Source organism: Lithobates pipiens, unplaced genomic scaffold (assembly GCF_037356315.1).
Source record: "Lithobates pipiens isolate NorthernLeopardFrog02 unplaced genomic scaffold, aLitPip1_a1.2 Scaffold_18, whole genome shotgun sequence".
NCBI lineage: Eukaryota > Metazoa > Chordata > Amphibia > Anura > Ranidae > Lithobates > Lithobates pipiens.
This window is the reverse complement of record NW_027507758.1, coordinates 136,213,914-136,232,895: the sequence shown is the minus strand read 5'-3', so window position 1 is coordinate 136,232,895 and position 18,982 is coordinate 136,213,914. Positions and strand designations below refer to the sequence as shown.

Sequence of the window (18,982 nt, the reverse complement as noted above, 5' to 3'; positions counted from 1 at the left end):
TATATTTTTTCTGTCATGCCCAAAAGACCGGCCTTTTGATCAGTGTTTAACTATTGGTCAGTACCAGTATAGTCAGTGCTGTCAGCACATCCTAACTGAAGATGGGAATATAGGAGAAGAGGAGGCTCACAGTCAGTCCCAGGGCAAATATTCCAAACTGCCCCCCCCCCATGATGTGCAAGCTTAGGGGATCCTATGCCCAGCAGTCTTTCGCTTGTAAAAATCACTTCCACTGTGACTACTTCTGCCAGCCTTTTAACAGAAGGAAGGCATCCCCATCCCTACAGTAGACCTATGGCACCTGCGGCAACGGTCCTTCCTACCCATCCCTGATCCCGGCCCTGCTCACAGTGCACTGTCCTAGCACTTAAGCCCCATAACAGCAGTATGAGCACTATGGGTATATTTACTACTGCTACGTGCGTATTAGACAGACACACTTGTGCTTATATTACTAATTTCAAGGAAACCTACATTATGAAATATACAGGCTGCTAATGCAGAAGTTTATACCACTTTTTGTTGGCTGTTATGATAAATCATCAGCTTCAATACTTTATGATTGACCAACCTGGAATGAGTAGGCAGATCAGAAGTTCTGACTTTGAGGGAACATAGAGACAAGAAACTAGCATTTTCAGATGAAAGTCAGCATTGGCAACATCCATATTTTATCAATATAGGTTTCCATTGAGATGTACTGTAAGTAGAGTGGGTTAAGGGGAGACCATCAAGGCGCCATATCCCGATTAAACAAGCATTAGAAAAAGCAAGATAGAAAAAAACTGTGTGACTTTTAAGGCGCAGACTTCAAAATAATTATTTTATTATAACATAAAAGTTAAAATCCATTTTCATAAAAACACATGGGAAAAATATGCTATTGGCACCTTAAAGGTCCCACAATTTGGCTTTTTGTAAAGCATGTACTGGAGATAGATCAGCCCAAGAAACTGATGTGCCCATTATTTTTATGTAGATGAGTCTTTAGAATCCTTCATAAAGCAAATTTGCTGCATTCACATGAATTTTTCGTTGTAGGGTTTGATGAAAGCCAGGAAGCTTCTAACTGAGAATTATGGTAACATTCACATTTACTTTGGACAGCCATTGTCTTTACGGTCACTGTCTTCTGGGAAAATAAAGCGCTCTGAATATAATCTTACCCCAAGGTACTGTGTCATAGACATTATGGGGTGGATTTATTAGGCAAATATACTGTACATTTTGCAAGTGCAGTTGCACTCATGTTTTTTTTATAAAATTAAGCTTTACCACATTTATAGTTACTAAGGAAAATGAGTTAAACTGCACTTGCAAAGTGCACAGTCTATGCCTTTAGTGGCCCCTATGTATATAGTCATTCAACATCCCAAAAATGCTTCAAAAATTCCATGAATTAAACTGATTGCTTGAAAGCTATGATTACCCGTAAAAAGTCTCTCAGTTGGACTGACATCTGGGTGCTGAAGCAAGCCCTAACTTCTGTTAATCTGTTGAATTTGCTCAATTGTTTTTTGTTTCCTGGCTCAGCCTCCTCTCCCACCCATTATTTTCTCATTTATCTATATGATATACAAAGTATTTACAGCAGGCTCCTCCATTTACCTTTTCATAATGAGAGACAGTGCCATGAACCAAAAGCCAACAAGTATAAGAATTTAAACAATATTTATTATATATTGTGTTACAGTGAAAAATAATGGTTACATAATATGGAAATTGAATATATTTAGAATCCTAAAACTACAATAAACTGTGTAATAATTATTAAAGTGTATTTATCGTGTATTTACAAAATTTGTAATCTCAATTTTACAGTATAAGACACATGATTTGACTCTTGGGTTATATGCCTCTACCTTCAGGAGATTGGACACTGACATAATCTTTGCTGGGACCCCTCAGTGTACCTATATAACCCAACCCATTCAGTGAGCCTCTAATTTTTTGCTAGCGACCTTACTTGATTGACTCCTCCTGTTTCAAAATAATTTTTTCTATCTTTCACCAGGTTTTCTTTCCTTCTTTAACCCCCCTGGCGGTATTCCAGAGTCTGGCTCAGGGTGGAATTTCAGTACCATAAGCGGTAACCCCGAGCCAGACTCGGGATTGCATTGCAGGATACAGGGAGAGTTACTTACCTTGCCCCCTGGATCCTGCGATGTCCTCCCCGCTGTGTGTGCGAGCCGTCCTCCGCTCGATTCACACAGTGCCTGAGCGCTGCTGAGCTCCGTTCCCTACGATGTAGAACGGCGCCAAATTCCAAAAAGTAAAAACACACAATACACATACAGTACTGTAATCTGTAAGATTACAGTACCGTATAAGAAAATTACACACCCCCTTTGTCCCTAGTGGTCTGTCCAGTGCCCTGCATGTAGTTTTATATTATAAACACAGTTTTTTCTGCCTGGAATTTGGAGATTGTCCATAGCAACCAAAAAGTGTCCCTTTATGTCAAAAGTGGTTTTAGACCAGCTAGAAAACAGCGATAATAAATTATAATCACTTGCAGAACTGAGCGATGTCTGGGGAAATTCATCAAACACTAAATCTAATGACGGCGACAATTCTGCAACTAAGCAAGTTTCAGTGTTTTTGATTTGATTACATTATTGAATATTTTTCATTATTATTATATTATTATTTGTTATAATTATTTATAGTTATTATATTATAATTTATGATTTTGTGTTTCAAACTACTATCATACGGGATGAGTTATTCCTAAGAACTGCATTTAAAATATAAAACACCAAATTTCCATCCAAAATAATGGTACTGCTTTCAGCACCTAAAATCAGAATAAATCATACCATCAGGGAGGTTAAAGTGGTTGTAACCCTAAACAAAACAAAACAAAAAAAATGATCCTATCCCTTTAAGGCACGAGAGCTTTTGTCATGTCAATTGTCCCTTTCTATGCCGTAGAATACCTGGTTGATCCTGCCTGTTCTTTTCTTTCTATCTGTAAACTGACCATGCTTATCATGGCTTCTAATCCCTGATAGCTTTACATGCCTCTGTCATCCTGCTGTGTAATCAGTGTCTCTGCATCTCCCCCTCCCTCTCTCCCTGTCATTTCCGTAGTCTGTGTGTAAACTGTGAAGCCAATCTCCTCCCCAACCCTCCCCTCTCCTCCTGCCTTGATTGAGTATTCTACTGCAGCTGCTCCTCCCCTTTCGTAAAGGGTAAAGTAACATCTATTATAAACTTTGATCCTCTCTGTTTCAGGAATATATTAAGTACAATGAGTGTATTTTTTTTTAATTATAACGCTAAATACATGCTGTGTGGTCACATGTCCTCCCTCTGCTAGCTTGCTTACATCTCAACCCTTCCCACTGTAGTCCTTAAATCGAGAAGTAGAGTAGAGGGAGGGCATGTGTCAACTCAGCAGAGCTGGACAAAGAAGTTCCAGGGCTAGTCCATTCCTATGGCACTCTGAAGATGCCTTTGGGTGTTTTCTCTGTGGAAAGTGAAGCCTGGACCCTGTTTCCATGTACTTTAACGGTCCCTGGCTATACATATCTTGTTGGCTCATTACTTGGATCTGTAGTATGCACTACATTATATCCTTGTAAGACACGCTGCAGTGCTAAGCACACAGGTGGTTTTCAAGGCACAAGTTATGGAGTAAAGTACACTTCCATTGTCCTTTTTCCCTAGCTATTATTGTCTTCCTTTATTTGACCTTATAGGTAATGTTATGGTAGCATTTACTTATTCAAAATTGGTGGTCCTTTCCTCCACCTGACTAACAGATGTTCCTCTCTGGCTAGTGATGTAGTTCCAGCCACCCATCTCAATAAGCTGATACCTAAGAGACACAGGAACTCAGCACCTGGGTTTTTGTGATTACTTCATACTGGACATGCTGAACCCCCTCAGTCTGCATCCATTCCATGAGTACCTGGCAGGGAAAGAACCTCACTTATTAATGGTGGTTTATAGGCACATGGGGTAAACAGCAGACATTCTGCTGCAGGCCCTGAGGAAACTCCAAGTTCCTCTACTCCCCCTGACTATAGTCATGGGTTACAAACTGAATGCTTGGTGCATTTACATTTTACAATAGGTGAAGTTAATTCTTCACCTTTTCACCACATACTAGCTACACTGGACTCATTGATTGAAGCAGTATGCACTAGCCTTGGCTAGACGCACCTAGCTCTGCACTGCCTCCACTTAATCTTATAGGCACAAAAAAGAAGGCAATTTTTAGAAAGCCTTTCTCTATTCTTGATCAAGCTGACTGGGCTCTATACAATAACTGATCTAACTCTGGAATGTTATTCACCCCTCCTTGCAATTTTGTTACTGTCCTGAATATTTTATAGCTAGGCAATTCCTATACTAATATTGATCAGTGGTTTCAAATTAACAATAACTACTGCAGTTGGGAACAGACACAAAAAGATACACTCAGCATCTTTTGAAATAAAACAGTTTATTCTGTGTTTTTGAGGATTTTTCTTAAAACATTCACATTACTATTAAAATTGTACTTTTAAGGTAACAAGCGGAGTAGCTGAAGCAGTACATAGTTGGGTTAGTTACTTATCAGTCTTAGGAATGTAAGTGCCAGAAGAGTTATGATAATGCCAAGGATGTTGGCTGCAGTAGACAACAGGGTTGAGCCGAACACCATCCGGTTTGGTTCATATCCAGAACTTGCAAACAGGCAAAAAATTTGTGCGAACACCGTTAATGGCTATGGGACATGAACATGAAAAATCAAGTGCTAATTTTAAAGGCTTTATATGGCTGTTATTGCCATAAAAAGTGTTTGGGGAACCGGGTTCTGCCCCAGGATACATGTATCAATGCAAAAAAAAGTTTTAAAATGGCCGTTTTTTCAGGAGCAGTGATTTTAATAATGTTTAAAGTGAAACAATAAAAATGAAATATTTCTTTAAATATTGTTCCTGGGAGGTGTCCTTAGTCTGCCTCTAAAGTAGCACATCTTTCTTGTGTTTAGAACAGTACCAGAGCAAAATGACATTTCTAAAGGAAATTTTTTTATTAAAAACTGTTCGCGGCTGTAATGAATTGTCAGATCCTGGCAATATAGATAAAAATCATTGAAAAAAACGGCATAGGTTCCCCCCCTCCCCCCAGTCTTTTACCAGGCCTTTGGGTCTGGTATGAATATTAAGGGGAACCCCACACCAAAAATGTTTTCAAAAAGCCATACCAGGCCCTCCTGTTTTTATTAATGGCATAGGGGTCCCCCCAAAATCCATACCAGACCCTTATCCTAGCGCACATCCTGGCAGGCCACAGGAAAAGGCCCCCCTTCCTGAACTGTACCAGCACACATGCCCTCAACATTGGAAGGGGGTTTTTTGGTCCCCCCCAAAACAACTTGTCCCCATGTTGATGGAGACAAGGGCCTCATCCCCACAGCCCTTGCCCTGTGGTTGTGGGGGTCTGCGGGTGAGGGGCTTATCGGAATCTGGAAGCCCTCTTTGAGAAAGGGGACCCCAGATCCTGGCCCCCCCATGTGAATGGGTATCGGGTACATTGTAACTCCAGCTTCAATGACAGCGCGGACGACCAGGTTGTCCCCTACAGTTAGAACACACAGTCAGGGAACACAGTTAACCCCTTTATTGCCCCCTAGTGTTAACCCTTTCCCTGCCAGTGACATTTATACAGTAATCAGCACATTTTTATAGCACTGATTGCTGTATAATTGTCAAAGGTGTCCAATGTGTCCGCCATAATGTCGCAGTCACAATAAAAATCGCAGAACGCTGCCATTACTAGTAAAAAAATAATAATAAAAATGCCATAAATATATCCCCTATTTTGTAGAAGCTATAACTTGGGCAAACCAATCAATATACGCTTATTGTGATTTTTATTACCAAAAATATGTAGAAGAATACATATCTGCCTAAACCAGTGTTTCTCAAATCCAGTCCTCAGGCCCCCCCAACAGGTCATGTTTTCAGGATTTCCCTCAGATGAAACGGCTGTGGTAATTGCTAAGGCAGTGAAACTGATCAAATCACCTGTGAAAAATAATGGAAAACCTGAAAACATGACCTGTTGGGGGGGCCTGAGGACTGGATTTGAGAAACACTGGCCTAAACTAAGAAAAAAATTTGCTTTTTTTAAAAAAAAATTTGGGGATATTCATTATAGCAAAATGTACAAAATATTGTGATTTTTTTTTTTCTAAATTGTCACTCTTTTTTTGTTTATAGCGCAAAAAAGAAAAACCGCAGAGATGATCAAATACCACCAAAAGAAAGCTCTATTTGTGGGAAAAAAGGACGTCAATTTTGTTTGGGTACAGTGTCACACGACCGCACAATTGTCAGTTAAAGTGACGCAGTGCCGTATTGTAAAAAATGGTCATTGAGCAGCCAAATGGAATAGCCAGGCTCTGCCCTTGATATGCCCTTCCTCTCCACATCAAGGTTGCGATTATCAAGTTGCATGCTTATGAACATGCTTTACGACCATTCTGTTCTTGCTTCCTCAAAAACCTGTTCTTTTCTACCAGTCGACTCTATTCGCTGGCTTAGTACTGGTAAATATTGCATTGCCCCTGTTCTCAGTACTCCCATTATGCATTTGTTTTCCCCTCCACATGCTGTCTGTGGGTGCGGTACTTCAATTATAATTGCTCTATAGACTTTGAGCTAGAGATCTCCTAGCATCTATTATTCATTGACATTCACCACTTGGGCATATTAAAAACTTCTAGGTTGGGTGCCCCTCTTACCTGGGGGCATGCAGATGTTTTTTTCACATACACTGCAATTTATCACAAGATTTCTCACCTAGTTGTAGTTCCTCATCCTGCAACTTATTTTGTTTGGAATCCCCACACACCTATCCCTTGGAACCCTACAGGCCTTGGTTCCGTCCTGTAGATTCTCTTTATAATACCTTATCCAAAGTATCCTGAAAGCCTGACCTTCTTGCTTCCCACCTTCTGTAGGAATGGCATTCTCCTCCTCTGTCCTGCCTTAAGGGCATGTCAAACAACTTACGATTCACATTATGGGTAGGGCCAGGCCTGCCATCTATGGCTGCCTGCCACACCTTCTCTTAAAAACTGACCCCTCTTCTGTTTCACACAGAGCAGACACTCTATTGGATTTCTCATTCCTCTTCCACTCAGCTAATTAGCCTTTTTTGTAGGGCTTCTGTTCTCCTTCCTTACCTGAGCCTATTCTCCCAAAGATGTCTGGGTTCTTGGGCTTTTTACAGCATTTATCATCTGCTTTTTCTCAAAAGTTGCAGGGCCACCACCTGTTTCCCTGTTCCCGTTTTCGAAGGTGGCGTTTTGACAGGTGGTTTTTTGAGCCTCTGCCAATCTGTGCTTCAGCTGAAAAGTGCTTCTGCAGTCAAATGTCTGAGTCTGTTGAACTCTCTTGTTTTTTCCTATCAGTCTGTTGCTGTTATGGCTAAGTGTTGTCCATCCTGCCAAATATTGCTTGGGGATGTCCCATGGACCGAGAATTAATTTGAGTGGCCTGTACTGTAAAATTAGGATAACAGGAGTTTTGACCTACCTGTAAATTCCATATGTTAGAATACAGTACAGATCACAGGTCCATCCCGTCTTCTTTTCTTTGAGATTTCCTTACTATTTACTAAAAAAAGTCTAGTCTCGCAGAGTGGGTGCTGCTATATGGGTACACATGTCCACAGTCCAATCACCTGAAGGTAGTGGCATCACTAGACCAATGGCTTAAGAATCAATTCTCGTGTCCTGTACTATACTCAAAGATGTGGAATTTACAGGTATGTGAAAATTCCTATTTTTTTTTTTTTTGTTGCAGATGAATAGGGGAAGGATTAGAACCCCTTTTATTCTTTCTGCTATCTGCTCTCCTTTAGGGAGCTTTTTCCTCATTTACTGTCACAGTAAGGCTCCATGCACGCTGGGCTTAAAAAACATTTGTTCTCTTGGGAGTAAAAAATGCTCATATAGAGCATTTTTTGTACAAAGTTTAGATGAGTTTAGAAGGGTTTTATGTTTTTTTCTGCCAGTAAGCTCCAATCAGAAATGCAATCCACAAGGTTTTGTTTTTTTTTCTGCCTCTAAACGTTGAGCTCACAATATGCCTGTAAACGTCCTAATGTGCATGGACACATAGGATAACATTGAGCGGCTTCTACAGGCAGAACACAAAACTCCTGTAGAATTAAAGTTTTTTAAGCCAGTGTGCATGGGGCCTGACAGTGGTTCCACCAGACAGAAAGTGAGGGAACATCTTCAACAGAGAGATAGACAGCAATTAACCACTTAACCAGCCCCAGGCCATTTGGCTGGCCAAAGACCAGAGGACTTTTTGCGATTCACACTGTGTCGCTTTAACTGACAATTGCGCGGTCGTGCGACGTGGCTCCCAAACAAAATTGACGTCCTTTTTTCCCACAAATAGAGCTTTCTTTTGGTGGTATTTGATCACCTTTGTGGTTTTTATTTTTTGCACTATAAACAAAAATAGAGCGACAGTTTTGAAAAAAAATGCATTATTTTTAACTTTTTGCTATAATAAATACCCCCAAAAATATATATATAAAAAAACGATTTTTTTTCCCTCAGTTTAGGCCAATATGTTTTCTTCTACATATTTTTAGTAAAAAAAAATCTGTATAAGCATTTATTGATTGGTTTGCACAAAAGTTATCGTGTCTACAAAATAGGGGATAGTTTTATGGCATTTTTATTAATTAATAATTTTTTTTATTAGTAATGCCGGAGATCGGCGATTTTTATTGTAATGGTGACATTATGGTGGACATATCAAACAATTTTGACACATTTTTGGGACCATTGGCATTAATACAGTGATCAATGCTATAACATTGCATTGATTACTGTAAAAATGTCACTGGCAGTGAAGGGGTTAAAGCGGTAAAAGCAAGGAAGCATAAAAGACCTCTATAGTGTATTGATTTGCTTAACCACTTGACATCCGGAAGATTTACCCCTTTCATGACAAGGTAATTTTTTGTGATACGGCACTGCATTACTTTAACTGACAATTGCGTGGTTCTGCAACACTGTACCCAAATAAAATTGATGTCCTTTTTTCCCCACAAATAGAGTTTTCTTTTGGTGGTATTTGATTACTGTACCTCCTGCATTTTACATTTTTTGCACTATAAAAAAAAAACGACAATTTTGAAAAAAAAAAAATATGTTTTACTTTCTACTGGATAACATATCCAATAATTTTTTTTTAAAAATCTATTTTTTTTCATAAATTTAGACCAATATTGGTTCTGCTACATATTTTTGGTAAAAAAAAATCTCAATTCCTGTATATTGATTGCTTTGCGTAACATAGTCCACAAACTATGGAATATATTTATTTATTTATTTATTATTAGTAATGGCAGCGATCAGTGACTCATAGCTGAAAGAAACCATAATAAATGCACACTTTTTTACCGGCAAAAAAATGTGCATTTACTATTAATTTTTAACCTCTTACCATCCACGATATAGCCGAAAGACTTCTACAACGCGGGCCTAAATTGCTGGGAGGGCGTCCATGTACGTCCTCCAATGCATGTGATGCCTGTGTGCCCCCTAACAGCTGAGCACGTGATGTAAACAGAGCTGACGATCGGCTTTTTTTTCCTCCGGCTGACAGTGTGAGGAGAAAAAAAAGGCAGATTACCGTCTGGAGTAAATGGGAGATTGGTCCTGCACACTCCAGATCCACTGCTGCTAAGAAGTGCCCACCAGTTCCACCTACCAGTGCCCACCAGTGCCACCTACCAGTACATATCAGCACTGCTAAGCAGTGCCACCTACAAGTTCCCACCAGTGCCACCTATCAATGCCCACCAGTTCCACCTATCAGTGCTCATCAGTGCCCATCAGTCCAGCCTATCAGTGCCCATCAGTGCTGCCTTATCAGTGCTGTCTATCAGTGCCCATCAGTGCAGCCTATCAGTGAAGGAGAAAAATTACCTGTTTGCAAAATTTTCTAACAACCTATGAAAACATATTTTTTTTTAAATGTTGGTCTTTTTTTGTTTGTTTAGCAAAAAATAAAACCCCCAGTAGTGATTAAATACCACCAAAGGAAAGCTCTATTTGTGTGAAAAAAATGATAAAAATGTAATATGGGTACAGTGTAGAATGAGTGCGCAACTGTCATTCAAAGAGTAAAAGCTGACAATGGGCCTGGGCAGGAAGGGGGTTTAAGGCTGGATTCACACATATGGAGTTTTAGTGCTTTTTGCATTTTGTAGATTTGCACTAGAGCCCATTTAACATTGTTTCCTATGGAACTCGATCTGTAGTGCAAATCTGCAAAATGCAAAAAGCACAGCGAATCCAGCCTTAAGCAGTAACCACCACTAAGCAAGTGGTTAAAAAGAGAACTTATCATTTAACATGTAAAACGGTTCCCAATTTCACATAAAACCTTGAGTCAGGCACTAATTAAATAAGTTGGACACACATAGTCAATATGAAGAATCAATGTAACCTGCATGGTGCAAAGTAAAATAAAAAAATAAGTCCTGTATACTGAGCCATATAGCTCAATGCATTCTTAGTTCACTGGATCACTTAGTATAAGGCAATGTATATGTCTATTTAAAATGTATAGTTCATTACAGAACCAGTTGTGCTCACCATATTCCTAAACACTTCTTTGTTTTTCTTATAGTCAAAATAAAGTTATACCTGTAAAAAGTCTTTAGCTATTTACACAGAGATTTGATTTTTTTTTTTGTGACTCATGCATGATTTAGGCATTTATCACATCGACCATCAGAAGACATTCGAAAGTTTATCACTGACGTAGCCTATAAAGTAGAGCTTCACCAAATAGCCAACATGGTCCTCAGTCCAGGAACCTTGATAGCAGCCATTTTGTTGCAGAATTTACCATCTTTGAACTTTAGCATATTGGTTGAAAAAACACTGTGGCTAAAGGATTTAACAGAGGCCTTTGGAGGAATGCTAGAATGGCCTGGTATGTATTTACATTGTTAACACAACTGATATTTTACAGTTGATTACTAATTTGTAATAATAACGCTTAGGCAGGTGATTGGTGTTTTTTGTGATCCAAGTCACATTATTTTGCTCCTAATTGTGTGCTATGACAAATCTTGTACACATTCTACAGTATATCTGAGGCTTAAACTAGTCAACACAGGGCCAATTAGACAAATGTGTATGCACCCCATTCCCTTTCATTCCCTACTGGGTACTAAGTGGCCAACATATCTTTTTAAACCTTACCGTACTAGAGAGTTGAAGACTGTGCATTGAGCCTGGCAGCTTGTTCTTAACTCTGGGAATACATACCCTTTCCAGTTGACATCTGCCCTACATAGAGGTTAGGCTTCTCTTCGCCCTGCCTGTTAACTGTTACAGATTGGTTTTGCTTTCCAGCTCAACAACAATGACACATGGATCAATTGACCCTAGTTTGTAAAATAGCACTCACAAGCTGTACACAATCGACACAGGGAAACACAAGAAACTAACCACACCAGACCCAGTCCCAGGCCGTGTCTCAGAAAATATATCATCATTTCCTGGCAGGATGTCCATTGTACCTTCAGCCAAACTATTTCCCCATGAAATTAAGCATCACAGCCAGATGCTACTTGCCAGAGTATGTAATCTTTACTGTTTAACTGTTTAGCCCAAATTTCACAACAGAATGCAATAATCACCTTCTTAGAGGCGGCTCACACAGGGGCGACATGTCAGGTGACTTAGCTGCCTGAAAAGTCGCATCCCGTTCTGTACTATGGAACTGTTCTAATATGAGCGACTCAAGTCGCTCCGACTTAAAAAAAGGTTCCTGTACTACTTTTAGGGTGACTTCAGGCGACTTGCATTGACTTCTATACAGAAGTCATTTTGCAAGCCACCACTGAAGTCCTGTGCAGGTCGCCTGAGGCAGTCGCGCTGCAAGTCGTGCTGCCCCAGTGTGAACCAGTCTCTCGTGCTAAAACACAGTTGCTTCTACAGAAGCTCTCTCTTCCACACCAGTTTTAACTCTACTCACAGCCCCTTATATATCCCAGTTCAGGCAACCTGAGTGAAATGGCACTCCCTTATCCATAATCAGGGCAAAAGCACCCCCCCCCCCTTTTTCACATTATTTTGCTCCTAATTGTGTGCTATGACAAATCTTGTACACATTCTACAGTATATCTGAGGCTTAAACTAGTCAACACAGGGCCAATTAGACAAATGTGTATGCACCCCATTCCCTTTCATTCCCTACTGGGTACTAAGTGGCCAACATATCTTTTTAAACCTTACCGTACTAGAGAGTTGAAGACTGTGCATTGAGCCTGGCAGCTTGTTCTTAACTCTGGGAATACATACCCTTTCCAGTTGACATCTGCCCTACATAGAGGTTAGGCTTCTCTTCGCCCTGCCTGTTAACTGTTACAGATTGGTTTTGCTTTCCAGCTCAACAACAATGACACATGGATCAATTGACCCTAGTTTGTAAAATAGCACTCACAAGCTGTACACAATCGACACAGGGAAACACAAGAAACTAACCACACCAGACCCAGTCCCAGGCCGTGTCTCAGAAAATATATCATCATTTCCTGGCAGGATGTCCATTGTACCTTCAGCCAAACTATTTCCCCATGAAATTAAGCATCACAGCCAGATGCTACTTGCCAGAGTATGTAATCTTTACTGTTTAACTGTTTAGCCCAAATTTCACAACAGAATGCAATAATCACCTTCTTAGAGGCGGCTCACACAGGGGCGACATGTCAGGTGACTTAGCTGCCTGAAAAGTCGCATCCCGTTCTGTACTATGGAACTGTTCTAATATGAGCGACTCAAGTCGCTCCGACTTAAAAAAAGGTTCCTGTACTACTTTTAGGGTGACTTCAGGCGACTTGCATTGACTTCTATACAGAAGTCATTTTGCAAGCCACCACTGAAGTCCTGTGCAGGTCGCCTGAGGCAGTCGCGCTGCAAGTCGTGCTTCCCCAGTGTGAACCAGTCTCTCGTGCTAAAACACAGTTGCTTCTACAGAAGCTCTCTCTTCCACACCAGTTTTAACTCTACTCACAGCCCCTTATATATCCCAGTTCAGGCAACCTGAGTGAAATGGCACTCCCTTATCCATAATCAGGGCAAAAGCACCCCCCCCCCTTTTTCTTTGCAAATACAGCCCTACAAACCACTGAAAGATTCTACCAGGCTCAGTTCTTTAAATTTGGCTGCAAAGCTCACACTTCCTAAGTTTCTTTTTTACTCTGTTAAAATGCCTGGTTAATTCTCTATCTTACACTAATCACTATGCTGCAAGTGCAGTTGGCATATCACCAATTATCACCAATTACCAAACCTGTCTTTTTTTTGTGCTTACCATTAAAGCTGACACTTGTTAATGGTTGATTTATATTCAGTCTGGGGAAAAAAAATCCTAAAGGCCTTCTTTAATAACATCTGAGGATTTTAAATAGCAAGGCCAGGCCCAAATTTACTAGTGACAAAGAACACAGGCTGGGGCATTACTACAAGAGTTAGGATATTGCAGAGGATACAGCAATAACTAGAAAAATAAAATAAACTATATGAAAAGCCCAAAATACAACTAAAAGTAACTGTTTACCTCCATATAATCCATAAAATTAATAGACAAAAAGCCCCCAGCCAATATAAGAAAGAAAGAGCAACAAAGGGGCTAATTGCCCAAACAGATAAGAATAAGAATTAAAGTACCATTTCCTGACTGACCCTAGTCTCTCTCTATGTAGGTTGTAGGCTTCCCTACCATTTTCCTATGACAGCCTCCATTACACTGACATTATGGCTGTCCCGTGCTTTTCTTCTCTTTTATAGTGAATGAGCTACTTTAACCCCCCCTTTATTGACTCTTCTAAGTCTGCTGGCCATAGTTCAAGGGTTATGCAGTAGATTATAGTTTATACTTTAAATAATTCTCCCAGCAGAATCGGCATTTAAATTAGCCAGGACCAAAAATCTTGAACCATCTGGATTTACCTCAAACCCATTGCAGCACTGAACCCATATCCCTATATCTGATAGTAATATTTGCTGCCAGGGCATCTACTAAACTGCCAATAGAGAAGAAACTTTGTTGGCATTCTGTGTCTAAACTCTACCTGCTTGGAGAAAACAGAATATCAATATGCACAATTTCATGTTTACCGGAATAAAAAATATATATTTTATTTAAAGAAGAAAGAAAGTAATATATATGCAAGCCATTACCACCACTATTTCCAAAGCTATTATAAGTTACAGTATACATTCACTACAATGTCCTGAAACAAGCATACAGGTAAGGTGTTCTGACAAATTAACATGCTGCATGCTTGTTTGCTGGGGGACTAAGGATAAAGACAGCCCTCAAGCTTCTAACAAAAAAATATTAGTTTAGTATGCAAGAGCATACAAGACCAGGAACCCAATGCAGTCACCCAATATCCCAATATTCTATGGGTATAGCTAAAGTATAAACCAATGTGGGTTTTTTTTTGTTCTGTTTCATCTACACTATGCTGATTGCAAATCACAATATCGCTGATTTTAATATAACTTTTACTTTTTGTACTTGTGCATCTGGAGCACATTAAAAAAACAATACTAATATTTTTTATTTGTGATTTTCTGTGTTTTATTCTATGACCTCATATGCAAGCTAACATTTTAAGTTGGGATCTCTACATTTTGTTAACTATTTTTTTGTATTACAGGTAACTTACCTGTTGATGAAGTGGTTCGGTCCAGTCTACACCTACATTCAAACTTTATGATCCTTGTAGATGATCAGGTAGTTTTGTTTGAACATAATGATCATGACATGACTGAAGACTTGGTGAAAAAACGAGCAGTCACATTTCTGATGGGTGCTTCCTACAGAAACCAACTAGTTAATATTTACATACGTCCTGCCCTGGTTGTATTGGCTTGTAAACTGGCACAGACTTTCAAGAAAGGTATGATTTACTTTCTTACATATGTGATAAACCAGAAGCATACTTTTTAATGAAATTAAAGAATGAATCCAATTACAATAATCTAGTTTTGGTAGAAAGTTGAGCCAGTGTTCAGATACAATGTGATACACAAAATGATTGTGCTTAATGGCATGATTGAATCACACCTGCACTAATGCCCTGTACACACAATCGGAAATTCCGCCAGCAAAAGTCCAATGTGAGCTTTTGGTTTGAAATTCCGACCGTGTGTATGCTCCATCGGACTTTTGCTGGCGAAATTTCCGCCAGCAAAAGATTGAGAGCAGGTTCTCTATTTTTCCGATGGAAAAAGTTCAGATTGGAAACTCTGATCGTCTGTAGCAATTCCGACGCGCAAAATTCCTACGCATGCTCAGAAACAATTCGACGCATGCTCAGAAGCATTGAACTTGTATGTCACCGCGTTGGTCGAAAGTTCAGAGAACTTTTGTGGGACTGTGTATATGCAATCCGCAAGCTTGAACAGAATTCCGTCGGAAAAACCATCCAAGATTTTTGTGACGGAAATCCTACTCGTGTGTATGGGGCATGAGAATTATTTTTTGAGAATAGCTCGGGTAATAGGAAATTTTTGAAATAGTTACATGCAATGTATTAAATTCACAAACATAAGCTTTCAGAATTCTTTAAAGGCTAACTAGAAACCCCAATGAAGTAAACATTCATTTAGGTAAACATTTTATGAACAACCTCCATTTTCAAAGTCTTACATCCACTTGGCACCAGTCCAATAAGCACTAGATTTTGATAGTTTGCTCTTCCCAGTTGATCACACCTGATTATGCCCTCTCTAGTATTTGTAAGCATTTTTGAGCAAAAAAACTGCTACAAATCATGACATTCACTAGTACAGTAATCATCTAGAAACAAAACTAAAACAGTGCTTAGAATGCCCTGGTATGTTGCCCCGGCCAGCTCTTGTTGTTTCCAGGTGCTGGTTGGTATGAAAGCTCATCAGGCTCAATTTAGGACTAACAAAATAACAAAATGGTACCCTCCTGTATACTGTTAAAGGAACTGATGATCACAAAAGTGGCTGTGGCTTCAGCTTGGTCTCCACACATGAAAGACCCCCCCCCCCCCCATGTGTTTACCCAGTTTGGGGCTTAATCATAGCATAGATCTGTGCAGTTCAACACGGATTTAACTCTTTATTCAATGCCAGCTCTTCATACAATTTTAGAAATGTTGGAGAACTATATTCAGTACGAATGCCCAACAGACAGTCACAGCCTTTTTAGCAATTAATTGAAAACATAACCAATCAAATCCCAGTTGCTGTTTTAAAAAAGACACTGGTTTAACAATTATTTATCCTAGTGCTGTCTCCAAATGGAATCAGTCTCAACTGATCCAGTGGATGCCTACAGGGTTCAGTAATGGAACTATGCTCAGAAGCTAAACTGGTCAGCTTCTGGGCTTTTGATAGTGCTGTAGAGCTCACAGGTATTGCTATCCATAGTTGCAAAGTGCAACACAATGCTTGTGGATTGTGTTTAAATTGGAGATTTTGTGGTCTTATCTGGATTAGGTCCCCCTGTATCAGTGTTGTCTGAGATAACCAAAGTGCTATTTAATAATGTATTCTAACTGTATCATCTGTGTTTCAGATGATGTTTACAAATCATTTACGTTTCTGAGAAGAGTTCTTTCTAGAGAGTTCATATTCTTCCCAGGATATGAAGAACAGGTAAGGCACAATAGGGTCAATTTACTAAACGTAAATAGGCTAATTTAGCTTAGTGAATGGTAAAAATTCACTTTGCAGACAATACATAATCAGGTGCTAGGACATAATTGGATGATTATGATTGGATGATTGGATGTCAACAGAGCTTCAACTCATTTACTAAGAACCCTTTCACACTGAGGCAGTTTTCAGGCGCTTTAGCGCTAAAAATAACGCCTCCAATGCTGCCCGAGTGTGAAAGCCGAAGTGCTTTCATACTGGGGCTGTGCGCTTGCTGGAAGTTAGAAAAAGTCCTGCAAGCAGCATCTTTGGAGCGGTTTGGGAGCGCCGTATACAACTCTCCCAAAACGCCCCTGCTAATTGCAATGAATGGGCAGTATTTCCGAAGCGCCTGAAAAGCGATTCGGAAGCACCACAACACGGGTGTTTTTAACCCTTTGGGGTTAAAAGTGCCCTGCTAGCAGCTGAAAAACAGCTAATGCACGGACGGCCCCAGTATGAAAGGGATCTAAGGGAACATTCCCTTACAGTGTAAAAACTCCCTTGCAAAGTGAACAGCCTATTTGCCCCTAGTAAATCAATCCCAATATATCTATAATATATTTCAGCATTTAAATATTGAAGTGGTTTGAAAGCCTAAACAGGTTTTACATTAATGCATTCTGTTCATTATGTAATAAAATAAATGTTTAGTAAAAAGGATATCTCCTAAGCTACACATCCATGCAGACCCACTGTCGTTTGGTATATGGCAACCTCAGCCCAACCCCATAAGTAAGCTCCAAGGGGTGGAGCAAAATGCATTGGGGCGTGGCCTGGTGGGAGACCAGGCTAAGGTTGCCATATAACTAACTACAGTGGATCTGCGTGAATGTGGGGATATGCTTTTTACTATGCATTGAAGTCTGGAGCTGGGACGACCTTCTTCCTCCAGCTGGCACTCACAGTGGTGGGCTTAGAGTCAGCACCCCTTTACAGCGGCTCACATCTATTTTATGTTTGGTAAAAATGTTTTAGGTTCTAGTATCGCCCCTTCACACGCCCCCACCCCCTTTATACTTACCTTACTCACTCAATTTAGCTATGTACACATCTGTAGCAGCTATCTCTTCTCTTCCCACTGTCACAGGCTTTGACTCCCACTGCTTGTCACTTAAAGCCTATGAGGAGAAAGTGGGGGTTGGGGTCAAGCCATGCTGTGTGTCCATGGATGCAGGCAGTGCAGCTTAGGATCAATCCTGCATGAGTGCCCCTATAACTTGCTATGGAGGTATGCAGAAAGGAGGAGAAGCCAGGATCGCTGGCGGGGATTCCAAAAGAGGAGGATCGGAGCTGGTCTGTGCAAAACCAAGTATAACATGTTTGCTCTTTGAAAAAAAAAAAAAAGTCTTTATAATCACTTTAATATAATTTAAATATAAGACTTATTAAATTGTAACAGCAATCTTGCAAAAACAAGTTAAATTAAGCCTTCCCTGAAAAAAATAAGTTGGCTGCCTTTGTTGACTTCTTTTTCCGAAAATGCTGTTTGACTGGAGGTCATGCTAATGCTTTAGCTTCAATTCTTTAGCATTCTCTAATCTGGAACAAGTATAGAGATGAGGACCTCTAACTTTCAGTTTCTGTTTACATGTTCTCTGTGACTCTGAAACCAGGCATAGCCGGGTAACTATTCTGTGGACTACTGTGTAGTAGAGCATAGAACAGGATAACAGCCCTGGAGCATCTGCCTTTCAAAACAGCAGCCTCCATATTTCTTTTGGATTCTATAATAAAAAATAAAAATAAAAATCCTATTGGTTTGTTTAAATGTGGGTCATGAATGATCTGACAGCTGTTATATATTTGTTTGTTAGCATATGTGATAAACTGCATTAAACAAAAGCGTATGTGTTTACCAAAATATCATATGTACAGATAATTCAGTGCATATTTTCAACTCGTTTCTGACAGGACTTTGAAGAAGGCTGCTGTTTGCTTGGCAAATATAACGCTGTCCATGTTACATCAGACGAAATTATATCACCTGACACCAGTGTGACTGTCTTTTTATTCAAAATGTTCTATCCTCTTCTGGAAGGCTACCAGGTATAGGAGGGCTCAGTGTGCTGCAACTACACTCTGGATCTGGCTACATAGCTAGAGACATCCATGTACAACATTTATATAAGAAGAATGAAACAAATGAGGATTGACTGTTATTGTTATGAATTAAAGAGTGTATAAATGATAATTTTACATACATGCAGCCCCCGGGTTACAAATATCCGACTTATAAAAGACTCTTACAAA

General features: G+C 39.8%; 1 protein-coding gene across 1 annotated transcript in view; it reads left to right on the top strand.

Annotated features, from left to right (window-relative positions):
- The window catches only part of LOC143987449 (dihydroxyacetone phosphate acyltransferase-like), a 135,474-nt gene that overhangs the window by 96,720 nt on the left and 19,772 nt on the right, over nucleotides 1–18,982 (top strand). The window contains exons 9-12 of the mRNA XM_077486159.1: nucleotides 10,750–10,973; nucleotides 14,716–14,958; nucleotides 16,611–16,690; nucleotides 18,644–18,778. Coding sequence (XP_077342285.1) covers nucleotides 10,750–10,973; nucleotides 14,716–14,958; nucleotides 16,611–16,690; nucleotides 18,644–18,778 — 682 coding nt within the window. The remainder of the gene's footprint in view (nucleotides 1–10,749; nucleotides 10,974–14,715; nucleotides 14,959–16,610; nucleotides 16,691–18,643; nucleotides 18,779–18,982) is intronic.